We start from the raw sequence: 26,902 nt of genomic DNA, 5'->3' as shown, positions 1-26,902 counted from the left end.
TACTCAGACTCCTCCACTGTCAAAATCAAGATGAAGAAGTTCCCCTGTATTTTTATTATGAATGGGTGTTGATTTTTTTTTTAAATTTATTTATTTTTGGCTGTGTTGGGTCTTCATTGCTGTGCACAGGCTTCGTTGTTGTGGTGCACAGGTTTAGTTGCTCTGCGGCATGTGGGATCTTCCCGGACCAGGGCTTGAACTCGTGTCCCCTGAATTAGTAGGTGGATCCTTAACCACTGTGCCACCAGGGAAGCCCCTGGGTGTTGATTTTGTTAAACACTTTTCCTTCATCTGTTGATATGGTCATGTGAGTTTTCTTCTTTCGTCTGTTGATGTGATAGAGTATACCAGTCAGTTTTTGAATTTTAAACCAGCCTTGCATACCTGGGATATATCCCCCCAATAAAAATTTTTTCCCCAGATGTTCAACTATAGATAGGCCTTGTGATTTTTTAGTCTTAGCCATTCTATGTTCAAAACTCTGTCAAGGTGTTCTATTTTTTTTTTTTTTTTTTTTGCCGTACGCGGGCCTCTCACTGCTGTGGCCTCTCCCGTTGAGGAGCACAGGCTCCGGACGCGCAGGTTCAGCGGCCATGGCTCACGGGCCCATTCGCTCCGCGGCATGTGGGATCCTCCCAGACCAGGGCACGAACCCGTGTCCCCTGCATTGGCAGGCGGACCCTCAACCACTGTGCCACGAGGGAAGCCCAAGGTATTCTATTTTTATGCATTGTTGTAGCTTACCACAGTTTCTTCATTTATAAAATGAAGAGATTGAACTATTAACAGTGAAGTTCTTCTTAGTGCTCTAGTTCTGTGAATCATGTCTAGAGTGTTTAAGCTGTCATTGCCCAAAAGCCCAGCATTTAAAATTAAAAACTAAATTTTGTTGTGAAATATTTCAAACACACTAACACTCAGAGACAAATACCAAAGACCAAGATTTAATAAGTGTTACATTTTGTCATTATTCCACTATATTTGTTTTAAAAATGTATGTGTGCATGGATCAGATTAGTTGAAACTCCACTCTCTAATTTCATTCCCTTTCCAACTTTCCAAAACTAATGCTTTCCTGGGTTGCAATGAATCCATGTACCTATAGTTTTTATACGTAATGTATGCATCCATAAACAACCAAGAGTATTACCTTCGGTTATTTAACGTTATATACAGGCGAACTTTGGAGACATTGTGAGTTTGGTTCTAGACCACCACAATAAAGCAAATACCACCAAAAAAGTGACTTATGTGAATTTTTTGGTTTCCCAGTGCATATAAAAGTTATGTCTAAAAAAACAATGTACATACCTTAATTTAAAAATACCTTATTGCACAAAATGGTATCCATCATCTGAGCTTCTAGCGAGTCAGTCTTTTTGCTGTTGTAGGGTCTTTCCTCCCTGTTGGTGACTGCTGACTGATCAGGGTAGTGATTACTGAAGTAGGTGGCTGGGGTAATTTTTAAAGAAAGACAGTAATGGGGATTTCCCTGGTGGCTCAGTGGTTAAGAATTCGCCTGCCAATGCAGGGGACAGGGTTTCGAGCCCTGGTCCGGGAAGATCCCACATGCCATGGAACAACTAAGCCCACGCGCCACAACTACTGAGCCTGTGCTCCAGAGCCTGTGAGCCACAACTACTGAAGCCCACGCGCCTAGAGCTCGTGCTCCGCAACAAGAGAAGCCACCACAACGAGAAGCCTGCGCACCATAATGAAGAATAGGCCCTGCTTGCCGCAACTAGAGAAAGCCCGCGCGCAGCAAAAAAGGCCTGCCAGTGCAGCCAAAAATAAATTAAAAAAGAAAAAAACGCAGTAATGAAGTTTGCTGCATCAAGTGACTCTTCCTTTCATAAATAACTTCCCAGGTGCATGTTGTGCTCTTTGTTTTTTTGTTTTTTTGTTTTGCGGTACATGGGCCTCTCACTGCGGCGGCTTCTCCTGCCGCGGAGCAGAGGCTCCGGACGCTTAGGCCCAGCGGCCATGCCTCACGGACCCAGCCGCTCCGCGGCACGCGGGATCCTCCCAGACCGGGGTACGAACCCGCGTCCCCTGCATCGGCAGGCGGACCCTCAACCACTGCGCCACCAGGGAAGCGTTTTACCCACAATAGAACTTCTTTCAAAAGTGGAGCCAATCCCTTGAAACCCTGCTGCTGGTTTATCCACTAAGTTTATGTAATATTCTGAACCCTTTTTTCCAAACTCCTGTTAAGGTTGACATTTTGACCTCTTTCCGTGAATCACAAATGTTCTTAATGGCATCCAGAATGGTTTCCAGAAGGTTTTCAACTGACTTTGCCCATATCCATCAGAGGAATCACTGTCTATGCCAGCTATAGCATTACAAACTGTATTTCTTAAATAAGACTTGAAAGTCGAAATGACGCTTTGATCTTTGGGCTGCAGAATGGCAGGCATGAAAACAGCATTAATCTTTTTGTACATCCCCATAAGAGCTCTTGGGTGACCAGGTGCACTGTCATTGAATAGTAATATTTTGAAAGGAATCTTTTTTCTGAGCAGTAGGTCCAAACAGTGGGCTTAAGATATTCAGTAAGCCATGCTGTAAACAGATGTACTGTCATTCAGGCTTTGTTGTTCCATTTATAGAGCACAGGCAACGTAGATTTGGCATAATTCTTAAGAGCCCCAGGATTTTTGGAATGGTAAGTGAGCATCAGCCGCAAGTTCAAGTCACCAGCTGCATTAGCCCCTAACAAGAGAGTCAGCCTGTCCTTCGAAGCTTTGAAGCCAGGCATTGACTTCTCTCTAGCCCTGAAAGTTCTAGATGGCATCTTCCTTCAACACAAGGCTGTTTCTTCTACACTGAAACTATCTGTTATTTAGTGTAGTCACCTTCGTCATTTATCTTAGCTAGATCTCCTGGATAACTTGCTGCAGCTCCTACATCAGTACTTGTGGCTTCACTTTGCACTTCTGTGTTATGACAATGGTTTCTTTCCTTAAATCTCAGTGAACCAACTTCTGCTCACTTCAGACTCTTCTTCTGCAGGTTCCTCACCTCTCTTGGCCTTCATAGAATTGAAAAGAGTTTGGGTTTAATTTACCTTTCTTTTTGTAGTTTCCTAAGGTGGTGATGTCCCTTTTTAAAATTCAAATACATATAGAAGGAATTGATATACTAATCTACTAATACATATTCAAAAATTATCTCTACCAAATTATTTTTAAGGTTAGTTTTAAATTTACACAAGTGAAATTTTCTCTTTTTGGTATACAGTTCTTTGAGTTTTGAGAAATACAGTCATGTAACTGCCATCCCAATTAAGGTACAGAACATTTCTACCCCTCAGAAATTCTCTTTTGGTACCACTTTATAATCAACTACTCCATCCTACCACACCCCCCGCCCCCACCCCCGCTGCCCCAAATCAGGTCTCTGGCAACCAGTGATCTATTCTCCATTCCTGTAGTTTTATCTTTTAGAATGTCATGTAATGAATCATATAGTATATAGCTTTTTGAGTCTGGGTTCTTTCATTTGGCATAATATATTTGAAATTCATTCATGTTTCTTATGTCAATAGTCCTTTTCTTTTAAAAAAATTTATTTATTTATGGCTGCATTAGGTCTTCGTTGCTACACGTGGGTTTTCTCTTGGTGTGTCAAGCGGGGGCTACTCTTCGTTGCAGTGTGCAGGCTTCTCTTGTTGTGGAGCACTGGCTCTAGGCATGCGGGCTTCAGTAGTTGCAGCACATGGGCTCAGTTGTTGTGGCTCACGGGCTCTAGAGCACAGGCTCAGTGGTTGTGGCGCACAGGCTTAGTTGCTCCGCGGCATGTGGGATCTTCCCATACCAGGGCTCGAACCCGTGTCCCCTGCATTGGCAGCACATTCTTACCCACTGTGCAGCCAGGGAAGTCCAGTCCATTCCTTTTTATTGCTGAGTAATACGTGTTTATCCATTGTTCAGTTGAGGGACATTTGGGTTATAAACAGTTTTGTGCGACTGTAAATAAAGCCACTATAAGCATATAGTGACTGTAAGGTTTTTTTGTGAACATAAATTTTCATTACATTTAGGTCAATACCCGTAAGTATTAGGGAATGGGATTACTAAGTTAAATGGTGTGTATATATTTAACTTATAAGAGACTACCAAACTATTTCTCACAGTAGTTGTACCAGTTTGCATTTTCATCAGCAGTTATATTCCCCTGTGTCAGCATCCTGATCAGTACTTGATGTTGTCAAGAATTTTTTGTTTTGTTTTTAAATTGTAATCATTCTAATAGGTGTGTAGTAATATCTCATTGTAGTTAAAAATTTTTTTCATTCATTTCATTTTTTAAAAAATATTGAATTATAATTGACATACAATATAATATTAGTTTCAGGTGTACAACATAGTGATTCAAGTATTTTTATACATTGTAAAATGATCACCATGATAAATCTAGTTACCATCTGTCACCATACAAAGTTATTACAATATTATTAGGTATAATCCCTATACTGTATGTTACAGCTCCATGACTTATTTATTTTAAAACTGGAAGTTTGCACCTCTTAATCTCCTTTACCTATTTTTCCCATCCCCTCACCCTCCTTCTTTCTGGAAACCACCAGTTTGTTCTCTTTATCCATGAGTCCGTTTCTGCTTTGTTCTGTTTGTTCATCTCTTTTGCTTTTTAGATTCCACATGTGAAAAGTGGAGTCACATGGTATTTGTCTTTCTCTGTCTGACTTACTCCACTTAGTGTGATACCCTCTAAATCCATGCATGTTATAGCAAATGGCAAAATTTCATTCTTTTTTATGTCTGAGTAATATTCCATTGTGTGTGTGTGCGTGTGTGTATGTGCATACACACACACACACCACATCTTATTTATCCGTTCATCTAGTGATGGGTACTTAGATTGCTTCCATATATTAGCTATTGTAAATAATGCCACAATGAACATAAAGGTACATATATCTTTTCAAATTAGTGTTTTCATTTTCTTCAGGTAAATAGAAATGGAAATGGAATTGCTGGGTTGTATGGTAGTTCTGTTTTTAATTTTGAGAAACCTCCATACTGTTTTCTGTAATGGCTGCACGAATTTACATTCCCACCATCAGTATACAAGGGTTCCCTCCCTTTTCTCCACATCTTCGCCAACACTTGTTATTTGTTGCTTTTTTGAGGATAGCCATTCTGACAGGTATGAGGTGGTATCTCATTGTGGTTTTGATTTGCATTTTTCTGATGATTACTGATGTTGAGCATCTTTTCATGTGCCTGTTTGCCATCTGTATGTCTTTGAAAAAATATCTATTCAGGTCTAATGCCCATTTTTTATTTGGGTTGTTTGGGTTTATTTTTTGATATTGAGTTGTATGAGTTCATTATATATTTTGAACATCAACTCCTTATAGGGATTGCAAATATCTTGTCCCGTTAAGTAGGTTGACTTTTTATTTTGTTGATGGTTTCCTTCACTATGCAAAAACTTTTTAGTTTGATATCACCTCATTTGATTATTTCTGCTTTTGTTTCCCTTGCCTGCGGAGACATAGCCAAAAAATATTGTTAAGATTGATGTCAAAGAGGTTACTACCTACGATTTCTTCTGGAAGTTTTATAGTTTTAGTCTTATATTTAAGTCTATAATCCATTTTGAGTTTATTTTTGTATATGATGTAAGAAAGTGGTCCAGTTTCATTCTTTTGCATCTAATTGTCCAGTTTTCCCAGCACCATTTATTGAAGTGACTCTTTTCATCCATTGAATATTCTTGCCTCCTATGTTGTAGATTAATTGATCATATAAGCGTAGGTTTATTTCTGGGCTCACAGAATATTCTGTTCCATTGATCAGTGTGTCTGTTTTTGTGCCAGTATCATACTGTTTAGATTATTATAGCTTTGTAGTATCGTGTGAAATCAGGGCATGTGTCACCTCCAGCTTTGTTCTTTCTCAAGATTGCTTTGGCTATTGGGGCATTTTGTGTTTTTATAGAGATTTTAGAATTATTTGTTCTAGTTCTGTGAAAAATGCCATTGGTGTTTTGATAGGAATTGCATTGAATCTGTAGGTTGCTTGGTAGTACAGTCATTTTGATAATATTAATTCTTCTAATCCATGAGCACTGATAAATGGATATTTTTCCATTTATTTGCATCATCTTCAATTTCTTTCTTCAGTGTCCTACAGTTTTCTGAGTACAAGTCTTTCACTTCCTTGGTTAAATTTATTCCTAGGTATTTTATTCTTTTTGATGCAATTGTAAATGGGATTGTTTTCTTCATTTTTCTTTTTGATTGTTTGTTCTCAGTGTATAAAAGTGCTGCAGATGTCTACATATTAATTTCATATTCTGCAACTTTACTGAATTCATTTATTATAATAGTTTTTTTTGGAGGGGGTAGAATCTTTAGGGATTTCTATATATAATATGTCATCCTCAAATAGTGACAATTTTACTTCTTTCTTTACATTTTCGATACCTTCTATTTCATTTTCTTGCCTAATTGGTGTGATTAGGACTGTGAATACTGTGTTGAATAAAAGTGTCAAGTAGGCATCCTTGTCTTAGTTCCTGATCTTAGAGGAAAAGTTTTCAGCTTTTCACCAGTGAGTATGATGTTAGATGTGGTTTGTCATACATGGACTTTATTATGTTGAGGTATGTTCCCTCTATATCAACTTTGTTGAGAATTTGTATCATAAATGGATGTTGAATTTTGTCACATTCATTGTATTTTTAATTTGTATTTTCATGTGAAATTCACATTTTAAAAATTATTTATTTTTGTCTGTGTTGGGTCTTCGTTGCTGCACATGGGCCTTCTCTAGTTGTGGCTTGTGGGCTCTAGAGCGCAGGCTCAGCAGCTGTGGCACACGGGCCTAGTTGCTCCGCGGCATGTGGGATCCTCCCAGACCATGGCTCGAACCCGTGTCCCCTGCATTGGCAGGCGGACTGCCAACCACTGCACCATCAGGGAAGTCCCTGAAATTCACATTTATAATGTGAAATTTTATTTGCCATGTGTCTATTTTCAATGTAGGGAAAAGAAAGATGGATGGATCAATCTTGTTCTTGTTATGCTTCTAGGAAAAGCCAGCCAGCAGAGGTTTCCACGGTAAAGTGCTCTGGGTATCCAGGCATCAGAAGGGAAAGAGTGCCGCTTTGCCTGTTGGACCTTGTTACAAAGGACTAGTCTTTGTTTAAACAACAGACATCCCCAAACTGGAATCTCTTATCTCAGATATTTAGTGCCATAATTAGCTTGTATTTTGTAACATTTTACTTTTTTTATATGTAAAGGATACTACATGAATGGTTCTTTAAACCATGATCCCATAGCACAATCCAGTTTCTCCCCATACTAGAACTACTTGGTTAGAGGAATTAAGAGAGTTCAAATACTTTTCAATAAACTTTTTTTTTTGTTTTGTTTTTTGTTTTTTGCGGTACGCGGGCCTCTCACCGTTGTGGCCTCTCCCGTTGCGGAGCACAGGCTCCGGACGCACAGGCTCAGCGGCCAAGGCTCACAGGCCCAGACGCTCCGCGGCATGTGGGATCTTCCCGGACCGGGGCACGAACCCGTGTCCCCTGCATTGGCAGGCGGACTCTTAACCACTGCGCCACCAGGGAAGCCCTCAATAAACTTTTAATGGACAGATGTATATGATGCGGCACAATGTATTTTGTTGGTAGAGCACATGGTCTTAGTGTCAGGTTTCTTTTTACTGACATCGTACTTTATTTTTCTAGGATATTATTCTTATTTTACTTTTCTTAATAATAAGTAAGTCTTCCTAATAAAATTAGGAAGACTTACTTAATAATAAGTAAGTCTTCCTAATAAAATTCTTATTTTATTAGGAATTTTAAATAAAATTCCTAATAAAATTGAACATATACACAAATGTTCACAGTTTTATTTCTAACACCCAAAAACTGAAAACTACCCCAATGAGCTTCAAAAGGTGAAAAGTTAAACAGATTGTGTATTTCATCCATACCATGGAATACTACTCCATAAAAAGTAATGAACTATTGATACATGCAACAAATTGGGTGAACCTCAAGGAATTTTTGCTAAGTGAAAAAAGTCAATCTCTAAAGGATATGTACTACATGATTCCATTTATATAGTAATTGTGAAATATAATCATTGAGTTGGAGAACAGATTACTGGTAGCTGTTGGTTAGGAATGGGGACAAAGGGATCGTAATTATAAAGGGTTAACATGAGGGTATCTTGTGATAGTACAGTTAAATATTTTGATTGTGATGGTATATGACTGAATTGCATAAATTCGTACTCACACAGTTGAGTGCATGTATAACTGGTAATATCTGATTAAGCTCTATGGATTGTGCTAATGTAGATTTCTTGTCTTTGATACTGCACAGTGATTGTCTGGGATGTTTGCATTGGAGAGAGAGGTACTGCACTTGTCCCTATATCCCTTCCTTCCTTCCTCCCTCCCTCCCTCCCTCCCTCTTTGAGACTGGGACAGCACAAGCTTTATTCAGTGGCCAAAGAATGGAGAAGCAGGAACCTAGTTCACAAATCACCTTCTCCTTATATTTCTTTCCAGCTACCTGTGAATATATAATCATTACAAAATTAAAAAAAAATGTAAAAATAATTCAAGTACAAAAAACTTTTATTTTTGAAATATGTAATACGTGAATATATTTTCATGAAAATTCAAATAGTATAAAAGTATTTGGTAAAAAAGGGAAAAGGGCAAATAGTTAATACTTTTAGTATAGCCATTTTTTCCTTTCTTTCCTCCCCCATAAAAACAAATAGATAGTATTTTTCAGTGTATGCATAATGATGCTGATTTATGTCTGTAATGACAGTTAACTGATGCAGACATGATAAAACTATGCCATACCTTTATACTCTACATTCTTGATAGTGTTATATTGCAGAGTCGGAAATGTAAGACAGCTGAGTATTCCAGACATGCCACATATGTTCCTGGGAATTAAATGCTGCACATGATTAGCAAATGCTGATCCAGAAAGCATATGTAAACAGAAAATGATTAGTTTGTTCTCAGTAACTTGGAGATATGTATGTGTGTGTGTGTGTGTGTATGTATATATATATATATGAAAATAATATAATATTGCATGTATACGGATACTATTTTCACAGCTTCGTGTATAGTAGAGTGGTCAAAGGACTAGATGATTATTGCCTAGATTTTATAACCTTTGAATGGGAATATGATATTGAGTACAATATATGTAGATATGAAAGCTGTCTGCCTGTAACACTGTTGGGTATTCGTGGTATACAAAATGAGTTATATACACCTAGTTTTCCTCTAGGAACAAGTGAAGTCAGCCTCCTACTTGGTGCCGGAGATATGCATGTAAACAGATAAAATATAACGCCATGCAATGCTAAAACAGAGTTAAGAGATTTGAGAGTGTAGAACATATCATTTAACTGCAGAGCAAACTGAAGAGCACGAAAAATGGCATTCTAGATACTGGGTACATTATGTATAAAGGTCAGGAAAGATCTTGGCATATTAGTGTGGTGGAAACTGAGGAATGGAGGAGTGGGGTGAATGGCAAGAGGTAACTTGAGTCCTGGGGCTGACTTACCCATTAGGTACAGGGCCCACAGTATTTCTGGAGGTCCAAGAAAATGTTTTAATTTGTTTTAAAAGCAGAAGGAAAAAAGGAACTTTTCATGTTGAAGAAAATGTTCTAATACCTAGGGTTAACATATTGTTTTTATCCCAATGCAATAGTAAAGTATAATTTTTTTAAAAAAAAAATTCTTTCTTTATTTTATTTTTGGCCATGTTGGGTCTTTGTTGCTGCACCTGGGCTTTCTCTAGTTGTGGTGAGTGTGGGCTACTCTTTGTTGCAGTGCATGGACTTCTCACTGCAGTGGCTTCTCTTGTTATGGAGCACGGGCTCTAGGCGCACGGGCTTCAGTAGTTGTGGCACGCAGGCTCTAGAGCGCAGGCTCAGTAGTTGTGGAACATGGGCTGAGTTGCTCCATGGCATGTGGGATCTTCCCGGACCAGGGCTGGAACCCATGTCCCCTGCATTGGTAGGTGGATTCTTAACCACTGCGCCACCAGGGAATTCCAAAGTATAATTTTTAATATTTTTTATTGGAGGAAAGGGCCCATGAAATCAAAAGTTCCTAGGGCCCACCAAAGTGATCATGGTTCTTTTGGGTCGGCTTATGAAGGACATTAAATGCCAACTGAAGAGCTTGAATTTAATTCTAGGAACTTCAGGGAGCTAACAGATTTTAAGCATGATCAACTCTTTTATGAAGGTACCTCTGTCAGCAGTTTGGATGAGACTATTTGCAGTTTAATGTAGTTATGTTAATCAAAATTGCTTTAGTGCTTATTACAACCAAATATCACCTGTTTAAAAAGAGGAGAGAGAGGACACACAGCAGAAGCAAGGAGAACTACAATCCTGCAGCCAGTGGAACAAAAACCACATTTACAGAAAGATAGACAAGATGAAAAGGCAGAGGGCTATGTACCACATGAAGGAACAAGATAAAACCCCAGAAAAACAACTAAATGAAGTGGAGATAGGCAACCTTCCAGAAAAAGAATTCAGAATAATGATAGTGAAGATGATCCAGGACCTCAGAAAAACAATGGAGGCAAAGATCGAGAAGATGCAAGAAATGTTTAACGAACACCTAGAAGAATTAAGAACAAACAGAGTTGAACAACACAATAACTGAAATGAAAACTACACTAGAAAGAATCAATAGCAGAATAATGGAGGCAGAAGAACGGATAAGTGACCTGGAAGACAGAATGGTGGAATTTATTGCTGCAGAAAAGGATAAAGAAAAAAGAATGAAAAGAAAGGAAGACAGCCTAAGAGACCTCTGGGACAACATTAACCGCAACAACATTCACATCATAGGGGCCCCAGAAGGAGAAGAGAGAGAGAAAGGACCCAAGAAAATATTTGAAGAGATTATAGTCAAAAGCTTCCCTAACATGGGAGAGGAAATAGCCACCCAAGTCCAGGAAGCACAGCAAGTCCCATACAGGATAAACCCAAGGAGAAACATGCCAAGACACATAGTAATCAAATTGGGAAAAATTAAAGACAAAGAAAAATTATTGAAAGCAGCAAGGGGAAAATGACAAATAACATACAAGGCAACTCCCATAAGGTTAGCAGCTGATTTCTCAGCAGAAACTCTACAGGCCAGAAGGGAGTGGCATGATATGCTTACAGTGTTGAAAGGGAAGAACCTACAACCAAGATTACTCTGCACGGCAAGGATCTCATTCAGATTTGATGGAGAAATCAAAAGCTTTACAGACAAGCAAAAGCTAAGAGAATTCAGCACCACCAAAGCAGCTCTACAACAAATGCTAAAGGAACTTCTCTAAGTGGGAAACACAAGAGAAGAAAAGGACCTACATAAACAAACGCAAAGCAATTAAGAAAATGGTCATAGGAATGTACCTATGGATAATTGCCTTAAACATGAATGGATTAAATGCTCCAACCAAAAGACACAGGGTTGCTGAATGGATACAAAAACAAGGCCCATACATATGCTGTCTCCAAGAGACCCACCTCAGACCTTGGGACATATTCAGACTGAAAGTGAGGGGATGAAAAAAGATATTCCGTGCAAATGGAAATCAAAAGAAAGCTGGAGTAGCAATACTCATATCAGATAAAATAGACTTTAAAGTAAAGAATGTTACAAGAGACAAGGAAGGACACTACATAATAATTAAGGGATTAATCCAAGAAGAAGATATAACGATTATAAATGTATATGCACCCAGCATAGGAGCACCTCAATACATAAGGCAAATGCTAACAGCTATAAAAGAGGAAATCGACAGTAACACAATAATAGTGGGGGACTTTAACACCTCACTTACACCAATGGACAGATCATCTAAAATGAAAATAAATAAGGAAACAGAAGCTTTAAATAACACAAGAGACCAGATCGATTTAATTGATAATTATAGGACATTCCATCCAAAAACAGCAGATTACACTTTCTTCTCAAGTGCACACAGAACGTTCTCCAGGATAGATCACATCTTGGGTCACAAATCAAGCCTCAGTAAATTTAAGAAAACTGAAATCATATGAAGCATCTTTTCTGACCACAACGCTATGAGATCAAAACTGAATTACAGGGAAAAAAACATAAAAAACACAAACACATGGAGGCTAAACAATATGATACTAAATAACCAGGAGATCACTGAAGAAATCACAGAGGAAATCAAAAAATACCTAGAGACAAATGACAATGAAAACACGACCATCCAAAACCTATGGGATGCAGCAAAAGCAGTTCTAAGAGGGAAGTTTATAGCTATACAAGCCTACCTCAAGAAATAAGAAAAATCTCAAATAAACAATCTAACCTTACACCTAAAGGAACTAGAGAAAGAAGAACAAACAAAACCCAAAGTTAGCAGAAGGAAAGAAATCATAAAGATCAGAGCAGAAATAAATGAAATAGAAACAAAGAAAACAGTAGCAAAGATCAATAAAACTAAAAGCTGGTTCTTTGAGAAGAAAAACAAAATTTGTATATAATTAGCCAGACTCATCAAGAAAAAGAGTTAGAGGACTCAAATCAATAAAATTAGAAATGAAAAAGGAGAAGTTACAACAGACACCGCAAAAATACAAAGCATCCTAAGAGACTACTACAAACAACTCTATGCCAATAAAATGGAAACCTGGAAGAAATGGACAAATTTTTAGAAAGGTATAACCTTCCAAGACTGAACCTGGAAGAAATAGAAAATATGAACAGACCAATCACAATCACTGAAATTGAAACTGTCATTAAAAATCTTCCAACAAACAAAGGTCCAGGACCAGATGGCTTCACAGGTGAATTCTATCAAACATTTAGAGAAGAGCTAACACCTGTGGTTCTCAAACTCTTCCAAAAAATTGCAGAGGAAAGAACACTCCCAAACTCATTCTATGAGGCCACCATCACCCTGATACCAAAACCAGACAAAGCTACTACAAAAAAAGAAAACTACAAACCAATATCACTGATGATATAGATGCAAAAGTCCTCAACAAAATACTAGCAAACAAAATCCAACAGCACATTAAAAGTATCATACACCATGATCAAGTGGGGTTTATTCCAGAAATGCAAGGATGCTTCAGTGTACCCAAATCAATCAATGTGACACACCATATTAACAAATAGAAGGAGAAAAACCATATGATCATCTCAACAGATGCAGAGAAAGCTTTCAACAAAATTCAACACCCATTTATGATAAAACCTCTCCAGAAAGTGGGCATAGAGTGAACCTACCTCAACATAATAAAGGCCATATAGGACAAACCCACAGCAAACATCATACTCAATGGTGAAAAACTGAAAGCATTTCCTCTAAGATCAGGAACAAGACAAGAATGTACACTCTCACTGCTATTATTCAACACAGTTTTGGAAATCCTAGCCACGGCAATCAGAGAAGAAAAAGAAATAAAAGGAATCCAAATTGGAAATGAAGAATTAAAACTCACTGTTTGCAGATGACATGATACTATACATAGAGAATCCTAAAGATGCCACCAGAAAACTACTAGAGCTAATCAATGAATTTGATAAAGTTGCAGGATACAAAATTAATGCACAGAAATCTCTTGCATTCCTATACACTAACGATGAAATATCTGAAAGAGAAATTAAGGCAGCACTCCCATTTACCATTGTAACAAAAGAATAAAATACCTAGAAATAAACCTACCTAAGGAGACAAAAGACCTATATGCAGAAAACTATAAGACACTGATGAAAGAAATTAAAGATGATATCAACAGATGGAGGGATATACCATGTTCTTGGATTGGAAGAATCAATATTGTGCAAATGACTACTACCCAAAGCAATCTACAGATTCAGTGCAATCCCCATCAAATTACCAATGGCATTTTTTACAGAACTAGAACAAAAAATCTTAAAATTTGTATGGAGACACAAAAGACCCTGAATAGCCAAAGCCGTCTTGAGGGAAAAAAATGGAGCTGGAGGAATCAGACTCCCTGACTTCAGACTATACTACAAAGCTACAGTAATCAAGACAATACGGTACTGGCACAAAAACAGAAACAGAGATCAGTGGAACAAGGTACAAAGCCCAGAGGTAAACCCACGCACCTATGGTCAACTAATCTATGACAAAGGAGACAAGGATATACAATGGAAAAAAGGCAGTCTCTTCAATAAGTGGTGCTGGGAAAACTGAACAGCTACATGTAAACGAATGAAATTAGAACACTCCCTAACACCATACCCAAAAACAAACTCAAAATGGATTGGAGACCTAAATGTAAGACTGGACAGTATAAAACTCTTAGAGGAAAACAAAGGAAGAACACTCTTTGACGTAAATCACAGCAAGATCTTTTTTGATCCACCTCCTAGAGTAATGGAAATAAAAACAAAGAGAAACAAATGGGACCTAATGAAACTTAAAAGCTTTTGCACAGCAAAGGAAACCATAAAGAAGACGAAAAGACAACTCTCAGAATGGGAGAAAATATTTGCAAATGAATCAGCGGACAAAGGATTAATCTCCAAAATATATAAACAGCTCATGCAGCTCGATATTAAAAAAACAAACAACCCAATCCAAACATGGGCAGAAGACCTAAATAGACATTTCTCTAACGAAGGCATACAGATGGCCATGAAGCACATGAAAAGCTGCTCAACAGCACTAATTATTAGAGAAATGCAAATCAAAAGTACAATGAGGTATCACCTTACACCAGTTAGAATGGGCTTCATCAGAAAATCTACAAACAACAAATGCTGGAGGGGGTGTGGAGTAAAGGGAACCCTCTTGCACTGTTTGTGGGAATGTAAACTGATACAGGCACTATGGGGAACAGTATGGAGGTTCCTTAAAAAACTAAAAATAGAATTACCATATGATCCAGCAATCCCACTACTGGGTGTATACCCAGAGAAAACCACAATTCAAAAAGACACATGCACCCCAATGTTCATTGCAGCGCTATTTACGATAGCCAGGTTGTGGAAGCAACCTAAATGCCCAACGACAGACGAATGGATAAAGAAGATGTGGTACATATATACAATGGAATGTTACTCTGCCATAAAATGGAACAGAATTGGGTCATTGGTAGAGACGTGGCTGGATCTAAAAACTGTCATACAGAGTGAAGTCAGAAAGAGAAAAACAAATATTTTATATTAACGCATATATGTCGAACCTAGAAAAATGGTACAGATGAACTGGTTTTCAGGGCAGAAATTGAGACAACAGATGTAGAGAACAAACGTATGGATACGAAGGGGGGAATCCGCGAGGGGTGGTGGTGGTGGTGTGATGAATTGGGAGATTGGGATTGACATGTGTACACTGATGTGTATAAAATTGATGACTAATAAGAACCTGCTGTATAAAAAAAATGTGGGGCTTCCCTGGTGGCGCAGTGGTTGAGAGTCCGCCTGCCGATGCAGGGGACACGGGTTCGTGCCCTGGTCTGGGAATATCCCACGTGCTGCAGAGTGGCTGGGCGCGTGAGCCATGGCCTGTGCGTGAGTCCAGAGCCTGTGCTCCGCAACGGGAGAGGCCACAACAGTGAGAGGCCCGCGTACCGCAAAAAATAAAAAAAATAAAAAAAATTGTGTTCTGTTAGAAAGAGGCAAGAAAAAACAAATACTGCATTATATGTTTGAAAGTCCCTAAGAGAATAGATTTAAATAGTTTCACCATACACATACATACACAAAATGGTAATTATGTGAGGTGCTGGAGCTGTTAACTAACCCTATTGTGGTAATCAGTTTGCAATATATATATGTATCAAATCATGTTGTACACCTTAAACTTACACAGTAATATATGCCAATTATATCCCAATAAATCTGGAAAAAAATTTTTTAAAAATAAATAAAATGAGGAGAGCAGTTTTTGAAAGACTCCTATCTAATCACTGTATTTGATTATGGATGTCCCTTGAAAGAACTAATTGACCATACTTGATTGATCAAGATTTGTTTATTAGCTGTTGACAAATTCAGAAAACCACATGTAAATGATCAGGTCTCTTTTTGTGAGAATATAATACTAGGCTATACTGTTTCTCATAGTAGTCTTTATTTCATGCCTACTTTTCCTGCATTATTTATGAAGAATCCAAAACTTTATACAGAGATATTGCTGAGACATTATAACAAATAGCATTTAAAAACATGCAAGCACTGTTTTACGAAATGGAGTTTTTCTTTCTTTTGACCAAAGGACGGTTTAGTTAGAATTCTTGCTTAAACACCTTTATTTTATATAGAAATTTGCTGAATCATAATTTGAAAGAGTTACTCTCAAAATAGCCAAGTATAATTTTCCTATACTAATGACACTGTCATAAAATAATTCCTATGAAGTAGGCTGAAGTAATTTTAAGAAAAAGTTATTTAGTGAAAACTGAGGGATATTAAAGGTATGATTCAGTGTCCTACAGTTGTACCTTTATTGCCTTGATCTTGGGATGAAGCAACAGGGAGACATAGAGGAGATTGGATTTGTTTGTTTGTTGTCTTTTTATATAAGGAGAATTTTAGGTTTCAGTCAGCAAATTATTTAATAATGGAACTAAAAATTTTATGCATGTTCATTCCTTTAGCTACTTTTTTTTTTTTTTTTTTTCCCGGTACGCGGTCCTCTGTTTGTGGCCTCTCCCGTTGCGGAGCATAGGCTTCGGACGCGCAGGCTTAGCAGCCATGGCTCACGGGCTCAGCTGCTCCGCGGCATGTGGGATCTTCCCAGACCGGGGCACGAACCCGTGTCCCCTGCATCAGCAGGCAGACTCTCAACCACTGCGCCACCAAGATAGCCCCCTTTAGCTACTTTTCAGTTGTAAAAGAAATCCAGGCAGAGGAAAAATTTTCACTTTGTATTTATTCTTTCACAAGGATATATTTTTATTTTTAAATTAAATGAGGCACTTATTTATTTATGATCCATCTACCTCCAGGTACGGTTAGATCCCTATTCATTAACTCAGTACTCAATACAAAATTCTAGTCAAAATGGATAACAACAGAAGAGGAGGGGAAAAAATAGAATATCTTGGTTGTGGAAAAGTAGAGATAATGAGTTCATAAATTCATTCTGATCTTTCTAACGATCAAAACAAAAAGGGAAACAGAGTGGGTTACATAATTTCAGCAAGTGGTAGTAGCACTTAACCTGAGTCAAGAAATGGGGATAAGGAATTATGTCTCATAAATAGGCATGCTTTTTTAGATCTACATTACAGAGTTTTGTTTTTAGTTTGAGTCTTTTAAGTATCAATCTTTGTGCTGTGTGTACTTTATATGTAGAGATATATTTGATTTTAATCTTTATAATAATTTTGTAAAGTTTGCAAATTAGGGTATATCTAAGGAAATACTGTTAAATGTGCAAGATAATATAAATATTTGTCATTAAAGGATTTTGAATATGTGACTACATGTGGTAAAAATGTGATATACTTATAATCTGGCTAATGCCCTGGAAGTAGTTTTTATAAAAAGCTAGGGACTTCCCTGGTGGTCCAGTGGTTAAGAATCTGCCTTTCAATGCAGAGGACTTGGGTTTGATCCCTGGTCAGGGAACTAAGATCCCACATGCTGGGGGGCTACTAAGCCTGCAGGCTGCAACTACGGAGCCTGTATGCTCTGGATCCCGTGCACTGCAACTAGAGAGAAGCCTGCACACCGCAATGAAAGATCTTGCGTGCCACAACTAAGACCTGACGCAGCCAAAATAAATAAGTAAATAAAAAATCTTTTTTTTAAAAAAGGCTATACTACATTTTCTGGCCATTTATATGATATTAGTAAATACCTTCTAGAAGACTGCCTGAAGTTCTAAATTGTGGAAATGTGGAAGTCACGTTTATTTTTTTGAGTAATTACTGTCTCTCTCCAAGCAGACTATAAGATGCTTGACGGGTAGAACTCTATATTATCTGTTTGTGAATCCCCTATTTATTTAGCTCAGTACTTTGAAGGTGCTTTCTGTTGTAACAAATATGGCAGGTCTGTGTTTCTAAATAGACTTGGGCACGCAGTTGTTGGTGCTTTCATTTCTTCTCCAGGGTTTTGTCCTTAGTTTTGTAGTTTCAGAAACATTATTTTAATAAATCATTTCCAGTGCTAAGGTGCTAATGAATTAAGCCATACTAAATAAGATACACAGCAAAATCAAGAAATAAATCAGAAGCCCATGAGGAATATAGTGGCAAAGTGTGTTAGATTGTTATTCTGGCAAGTCAAACACAGTAGGAAAGTCTGCTTTAAGAAACCAAAGATCAGCTGTTGCTTTTGATAACCATTTACTTCTTTGGTATTCTCAGCAGTGTTGGTAAATGTTTGTTAGCTGATAAATTATGTGGCAAATGTTCTACTGAGATTAGTTAAATCAGATTATGTACATGGAGAAAGACTGACTGGCATTGAAAATACATTGGGTTGACCTTTGGTATGAGGGATTGTTGAGCATTTCTTCTATTATATTGATATTTTTAATGATGGAAAATCATTTTCTTTTTGAGCACTAATAGCCTTAATTTTTAAAAACAGGTTTATTAAGGTATAATTTACATAGCATGAAATTCACGCATTTTTAGTGAACAATTATTTTTTTGTACATTTACAAAGCTGTGCAAACATTGCCACAATCTAATTTTGGAACATTTCTATCTCCCCAGATAGAAACCATGTACTATCCACTTGTAGTCTCTCCTCATCCTTAGTTTAACATGCCTAATGTTATGTTTAACATTTTACAACTGAGTATAAAATATGGTAGAAGTGAGTACTGTAGAATTTCCAAAAATTATTCAGCCCTCTAGGTTTGTTAATTTGTTTTGAATTTTTAATAATTTAGAGCATGGACATTTTTGTGATGATATTTCTTTATTCAGACACCAATATTATTTAATAGGAGAAAGAGTGGTGAGAATAATTTATGTAAGAGGGTATTCCTTTTGGGAAATGAGTTTTTAAGTTTGCTTCTTGTTTGGAAGTTACAAATTAATTAATGAAAAGAAAGAAGTTATTGAATAAATACAAAATTGCACATTTATTCAAGCCTTGTTAGGGATTTAGTAGGGAAATTTACAGTGCCTTTCAAAAAGGCTCTAAGATTTTATATAATAATGTTTTGCAAAGATTATCATAAAGTGAATTTGTCTTTTTTTCCTTTATTTTAGCTTCTCAGAATCAAGAACGTCTTTGTGCATTTAAAGATCCATATCAACAAGACCTTGGGATAGGTGAGAGTCGAATCTCTCATGAAAACGGAACAATATTATGCTCAAAAGGTAGCACCTGCTACGGCCTTTGGGAGAAATCAAAAGGGGACATAAATCTGGTAAAACAAGGCAAGTAATACTTTTTTTACCTGAAATAACTCTTCAATTGAAGTTTATCTAAGAAGGGCATGGAAGTAGATTGTAAAACCCTCTGCAGGAGAACAGTAAGTTTAAAAGTGTGTATTCATGTCTGTATTCACACACAAGCTCCACATTTGCAAAGGGTAATTGTTTTTAGCTTATTTTAATAATATCTTATTACAATTTTAATAATATAATGCCATTTTATGAAGTTTAGAAAATAAAGAAAACTATAAGAGAAACAAATGTCTACAATTCCATACTTTAAAAAGTTTTTTTAAAAAACTATATTGGTTTATTCCCTTCAGGCGTGTTTTCTTTGTACTTCTATGTTTATATGTGTGTGTACTATTTTTTTTCAAAATTATGGTAATACTATATAAATAATTTCATATACAGTTTTTCCCATTTAAATTATATCATGAATATTTTCCTATGTCTTTAAATATACTTTGAAAACACTTTCAAAATCTATACAATTTTTCATTGTATACATGTATCTCAGTTTACTTACACATTACTCTGCTGTTGGACATTATATTGTTTTCTGGTTTTCATTGTAATACCTAATGCTTCAGTGAACATCTTTGAACATAGTTCTTTGATTGTATCTCATAATTTTCCTGGAATAGACTTCTGGAAGTAAAATTTTTAGATTATAAAACATGAAAAGGCTCTTCATAAAAATTGCCATGTGACTTTCTAGAAATGTTATATACATTTACATTTCCTCCAGCACTGTGTGTTACTAAATCCTTGTTATTGTTATATATAATTATTTTAAAACCCAGAAGAATTCAATAGATATAGACAAAAATGTAATCTTATTGATGTTTTAATAATAATTCTTAGATTAACTGTGAAGTCAAACATTTTATTAGTGGCTTTTTCCTTCTATGAAATGCTTGTTTATACTTTGCCATTATCTGTTATTAAAAAAATGTGGTTTCCTATTGGTTTGCAAGAGTTATAACTTATTTACATTATGACATATGTAAACCTAACTTGTTTACATTAACATCAATTTGTAGGATGTTGGTCTCACATTGGAGATCCCCAGGAGTGTCACTACGAAGAATGTGTAGTAACTACCACTCCACCCTCAATTCAGAATGGAACATACCGTTTCTGCTGTTGTAGCACAGACTTGTGTAATGTCAACTTTACTGAGAATTTTCCACTTCCAGACACAACACCACTCAGTAAGTAGTTAAAGTAACGTACGTTTCCTTGTAATTCCTTTCTCCAAAGATTTTCAGAATTTAAAAATATATGAAAATATTCAGGTTGGGCCAGAGTGAGAGGGAGAGTTCCAGCATCATGAGACTACATCTAGCTAACACCTAAAATCGAGAAGAGATACACCAGGATTTCCAAGCTATTGGTATATTATCAAATAAGTTTGAATCAAAATATAGTACTTTCCAACTCACATGAAGAGGAGTTTGGTAATATTAAGAACACAACATATGTCCTTACTCTTTCACCCAGCACTCCCATTTGTAGGAGTTTATCTTTGAAGACATACCTCCGAAAGTATGAAAATACATATGCATAAAGTTACCTATTGTAGTATTGTCTGTAACTGTATAGTATTGGAAACTACCTAAATGCCTAAGAATAGGAGATTGATTCAAATCCACTATGGTACATACATGTGTAATGGAGTACCAAATATACAGCTATAAGAAAAAAATGGGTAAGATCTCTGTGAACTGATATGGAGTGATTTCTAGAGGTAACATTAGGTGAATAAAAAGCTTATATAGTATGCTGTCTTTTGTGTAAAATAGAAAGCTTATCTTTACAAAAAGAAGCAAAGAAAGGATAAACCAGAAAATAATGAAGTTGGTTACTTACAAGGGTTGGAGGGAATGGAACAGAAAGGATACAAGAAGGAGGAAAAGTCCTCTGAATATAGCTTTATGCATGTAGTTTTGACTTTTGGAATTATGTTACTAATCTGTGTGTGCAAAAAGTATAATTAAATCATTAAGGACGGGAAGGGGGCAAAATCCCAAACTGAAAGCAAATGAGCCTAGTTGTATTTTACATAAACATCATAATCACACTTAAGGGAAAAAGAAAGAACTAATCTAAGCATTTTACAAAAACAGTATTTGACTGTATATACTCTTTTAGGCAATATATAAGAGATTGGGGGGAGAATTGCAAACAAATAACTGAACTCTTTTTAGAAGGTTTCATTTTTAGTAGTGTGTACAAAGCAATTCTGAAACAATTGTAGATATATTTGTATTATAGGATTAAGAAAATGAGTATTAGTGTTGATATTCTTGGGAACCAGTGTTCTCACTGAAGGAATAAGGAAACAGTTATAGATGGGGGAAGAAAAGAGAATCCTATGTGAATAGATTGTAGTTCAAGGTATTATTATGGACTTATGACTTAAAAAATATCCATATGTATGTGTTACATGCATGTATATGCAGCCATGTATATATGTAATTGTATGAGTATGTATTTATATGTGTGTGTGTATACATACATGCCTACATATATTTCTTATCTCTGTTGAAAAAAATAAGAAGCAAAAGCACCCCTATAGCTATGAGTGTACATAATGCCCAGGTTTAGTTTCTACTACGACTCCACAGTCAGTGGAACTTGGGGTCCTTGGAAAAATGACTTATTCTAGAACTAAAGCAGGATAGGTGCAAGATAAACGTGCAACATCTTATAACACTAGAAGATAAGGAAAGAAGTACCCCCCAAAAGGATGGAGACTTGTCACAGTAGCCAGTTTGAAGGAACCTCCCACGAGCTACATTTAAGATCATTTTAGTGATCTTAAGATCATTTAAGATCATTTAGTAATAAGTTATAAATCATTGGAGGGAAAATGAATTGAGTCTATGCTGATAGCAGAGAAGGGAGAAGAGAGGGCACTTGTGTATAGTAGAATGCCAAGTGCCAAGTTGTAACTGTAGGTGTTGGAAAATTATCATTATGCAGCCATCATGGCAAGGATTAGATCAGGCAAGAATCATCCTAAGATCCTAAATCTAGGGGGCAGGTTCAATAAGGACTGAGGATATTTGCATTCTTTTAGAGTTTGTCCAACATATTGCGAGGGAAAAATTAGTAATTATAAAGTGAGGAAATCAGACAATAGCTTAACCAGGTAATATCATTAATGAAGGGCAGATGGACGTCCGTGATACTCTGAGGACACAGTGTAACTAATTTAGTACTGTATTTCAATCAAGAATGAATCTAATCACAAAGGAACATCAGGCAAATCATAAATTAAGAATGTTCTGTTACAAAAAGGGAGTTTGTTTTCCTCAAAGATGTCAATATCATGTAAGAAAAAGAGACTGTGAGAAAGATTCTATATTAAAGGAGGCTAAGAAAGTTGACAACTAAGCGATACCTAACTCTCCTATACTGGATGTGCAAAATGTGATAAAGGATGTTGTTAATCCAATTGACAAAATAGATAATTAAAGATTTTTTTCAATGTTAAATTTACTGAAGCTGATAAGAATAGTGTGGTTATATAAGAGAATATCCATATTCTTAGGAAATACTGAGAAGTGTTTAGAAGTAAAGGGCCATGATGCGTGTATCTAACCTTCCTTGAATGATGAAGCAAATGGGGTATAATGGTAAGAAAAGTGAATTTGGATAAAGGCATATGGGTATTCTTTGTACTATTGTTATTCTTGCAACTGTTATAATTATTTCCAAATAAAAAGTTTTAATTTTTTTAAATAATTTTTAAAAATTGAAATGTAGCACTTTTCAAGAATTCTTTTCTCTGTCAAGAAATTTTATCAGCCCATACTCTAAGATCTTCAGTTTTGGATTATTTCCTTTGATTATTTATTTATTTATTTTATTTTTTAAAGTGTTTTTAAAATTTATTATTTTATTTTAATTAATTTATTTGCCTGTATCAGGTCTTAGTTGTGGCCCACGGAATCTTTGTTGCAGCATGTGGGATCTTTCGCTGTGGCGTGCAGGCTTCTCTAGTTGCAGCACGTGGGCTTCTCTCTAGTTGTGGCGCATAGGCTCCAGAGTATGCGGGCGCAGTAGTTGGGGTGTGCGGGCTTAGTTGTCCTGCGGCATGTGGGATCATAGTTCCCCAACCAGAGATGGAACCCACGTCCCCTGCATTGGAAGGTGGATTCTTAACCACTGAACCACAAGGGAGGTCCCTATTTCCTTTGATTTATTGATGAACCACTAAACTGAAAGCAATAAGGAGTTTTTTCATGTAGTTTCTATCTACTCAAGGCAATTAGCTTTTATTGTGAAATTATACTGAATTGGCTATATTTATTTTCCACAAAAAAACAAACAAAGCAAGGTCTCTAATTTTCACATCTAGCTAGATGAAAGAAAAGTGAATTTGTCCATAAATTCACCTCAAAGATCTTTACAACTACATTTCAGATTGTTACCTAGAACTTGGTCTACTGTAATCTCTTGAATCAAAAGCAGGGAATGATTGCCACTATAAATCAGTAATGTTATCCTGATAAAAAGGGAAAGTGTTTTAAGTGTTCTAATTTGAGAGTGTTAACCCAATTAATGTATTTTGTTCTTCAAACAAAACAATCAAGTAAATTCATTGTTAGTAAACAAAATGAATATTTACTTTTATATTAATTTCAAGAAAACTAGTGCTTCCCTGGTGGCGCAGTGGTAGAGAGTCCTACTGCCGATGCAGGGGACACGGGTTCGTGCCCCGGTCCGGGAAGATCCCACATGCCGCGGAGCGGCTGGGCCCGTGAGCCACGGCTGCTGAGCCTGCGTGTCCGGAGCCTGTGCTCCACAATGGGAGAGGCCACAGCAGTGAGAGGCCCGCGTACCAAAAAAAAAAAAAAGAAAGAAAAATAACCACTACTATATAGAATGTCAGACATTTAGTCTGTAAATGCTTAGGTGCTTGACCAAAATAAAAATAGTTTTAAGTGTTGAAGTTTAAAGGAATTAATTAAAATATAAAATTAAGAAGCAGAACTTTTTGTTCCTTGACGTATATTGAATATTACATCAGTAGAAAGTTTGGTGGTAGTGATTTTTTTTCTGTAATTTTTCATTATAAAAATGCCATTTATTGACTATTTAACATAGACATTGGCCAAATAAAGACATGTATTTAAAAATTACTAGAAATATGGTACAAACTCATCAAAGGTAGAGAAGGAGGGATAGTTCAGGGTGACTCTTTATGGGAGGTTGCCTATTATTATTATACTTATGTATTGTTTGAATCTTTAACATAAGAATATATTTGTATATTACTTATTTAAGGAAGTATTAAAGGAATACATGCCTATTTATTCAGAAAAATAGAAAAATGAGATAAATGGAGAGGAGAATAATAATCTTTAAAAATCCCTACACCTATATACAACCATTGTTAATATTTTGAATATTTCTTTCTAGTCTTTTCTCTTTAATTTTTGTATAGTTGTATTAGTGATATAAATTTTAGATCCTGCTTTTTAAACATAATATAATATTTTCCAGGTATTACATGTTTCATAATCATCAGTTTTAATGGTTGTATAATATTTTACCAACTAGATATTTTTCTTATCCATTCCTCTGGTTTTGGACATTTAGGCTGTTTCTAGTTTTTTGCTACAATGCACATGTTTGTATATATACCATTATATTAAATTATAATTCCCAGAATTGTAATTCCTGTATCCACTAGTAACAGTATTAAAGTTCCTCATACATTGTCAAATTGCTTTTCCAATGGTTGAAACAGTTCACATTCCCATCAGTGATATACTAAAGTGCATATCTCATCATATGTTAATGAGCACTAGTATTAAAATAAAACTTTAATGAGGTCATTTTGAAAATGGATTTACATTGTTTTTACTAATGAGGTTCACTTGTTTTTTGTTTTTTGAATATTTTTATATTCATTGTCCATTTTTAATATTATTTCTCAATAATGAAGCTGACTAGTTTTGAGAAAAATGATTGTTAAAAATCTTTGAACCTTGGCTCTTCCTAAGGAAATACCCTTAATATCTTTCAATAAAAGTTCAGTGCTCATTTTATAGTGTGTAAATTAGACCTTAATAAAGGTATTAAAATGCTTATTACTCATTCTTCTGAGAACAGTGTTCACAGAAACAGTATCTCCATCCCTCACATGATGTTTTCGTGATGGCATTAAAGCCTTCTATTTGCATAGTATTTTATACTTTCGAAGTGCTCTCACATCTATAAACTCCTTAAAGATGTCTCCTTAATGTGTAGGTAGTTCAGTCAAAAATAAACCCTGTATTTTAATGAGTAACCATGCTACTCAGGAGGAGTGGATTGAAGTGGTAGTCTTTCTCTAGCAGATTTGACTTATAGCTTATCTTCCTTTAACTTTTTGTCTATTGTATTGGTACACAATAAAAGTCAATGTTAATATTTTGGGCCCCCAACCAAAAAAATTCTTTTCAACTTTTGAAATTATTTCAAACTTACAAAAACTGCCATGTACCCTTACTCAGATTCACTAATTGTCAACATTTTGCTGTATTTGCCTTATCATTCTCCCTCTCTCTATATATGTAGATCACTATTTTTTTTAACCTTTTGCAAATAAGTTGCAGGCATCATACCTAAATTTTTATGTATTTTGCTGTTGTCGCTCTGTCTCTTCTAGATTCTAAAGTCTTTGGTGATAGGGACTTTGTTTTAATGCCCCTTTGTCTCCACAGTGACTGGTGCAGTATCAGGTACATAGTGGGAGTACAGTAAATGTTTGTTGAATGAATAATTTAATAAACGAATATGTGCTAATGTGTAAATTTTGAAATATTGTTAAATCCTTGGAAGGAATAGGATTTGCCTTTTTTTAATCTGGCAAAAAAATGAATTTAATGGATTCACTAACTAATGGACAGGTGTTTATTTTTAAAATTTATTTTTAAATGTATTTATTTATGGCTGCATTAGGTCTTTGTTGCTGCGCGCGGGCCTTCTTTCTCTAGCTGCAGTGAGCAGGGGCTGCTCTTCGTTACAGTGAGTGGGCTTCTCATTGCAGTGGCTTCTCTTGTTGCCGGAGCATGGGCTCTAGGTGCATGCGGGCTTCAGTCATTGTGGCATGTGGGCTCAGTTGTTGTGGCTCGCGGGCTCTAGAGCGCAGGCTTAGTAGTTGTGGCACATGGGCTTAGTTGCTCTGCGGCATGTGGGATCTTTCTGGACCAGGACTCGAACCCATGTCCCCTGCATTGGCAGGCAGATTCTTAACCACTGCGCCACCAGGGAAGTCCCTGGACTGGTGTTTATTGAAAGCTGGTTGCTACTTTCAGTTAAAAGGACAAATGTAGTGAAATAGTTAAGTGGGATAGCAAACGCAGACAAAACAAATTAACTCTCCTGTTTGAGATTCACCATGGTATAAGTACAGAAAAGCCACGATCATTCCCCTCTCCTTTCCCTTTCCAAAAAGTGAAACATCAGCCTTTAATTTTTAAGGTAATAGAAGAATATA

The 26,902-nt window shown here is 36.3% G+C and overlaps 1 protein-coding gene across 1 annotated transcript in view; it reads left to right on the top strand.

Moving 5' to 3' along the window:
* BMPR2 (bone morphogenetic protein receptor type 2) overlaps positions 1-26,902 on the top strand; it is a 201,421-nt gene that overhangs the window by 79,052 nt on the left and 95,467 nt on the right. Inside the window, exons 2-3 of the mRNA XM_067740963.1 lie at positions 19,234-19,404; positions 20,448-20,618. Of these exons, the coding sequence (XP_067597064.1) occupies positions 19,234-19,404; positions 20,448-20,618 (342 nt within the window). The remainder of the gene's footprint in view (positions 1-19,233; positions 19,405-20,447; positions 20,619-26,902) is intronic.

This window comes from Pseudorca crassidens, chromosome 6 (genome assembly GCF_039906515.1).
Source record: "Pseudorca crassidens isolate mPseCra1 chromosome 6, mPseCra1.hap1, whole genome shotgun sequence".
Classification (NCBI taxonomy): Eukaryota; Metazoa; Chordata; class Mammalia; order Artiodactyla; family Delphinidae; genus Pseudorca; species Pseudorca crassidens.
Note: the sequence above shows the minus strand (reverse complement) of the source record. Positions and strands in the feature narration are given on the sequence as shown.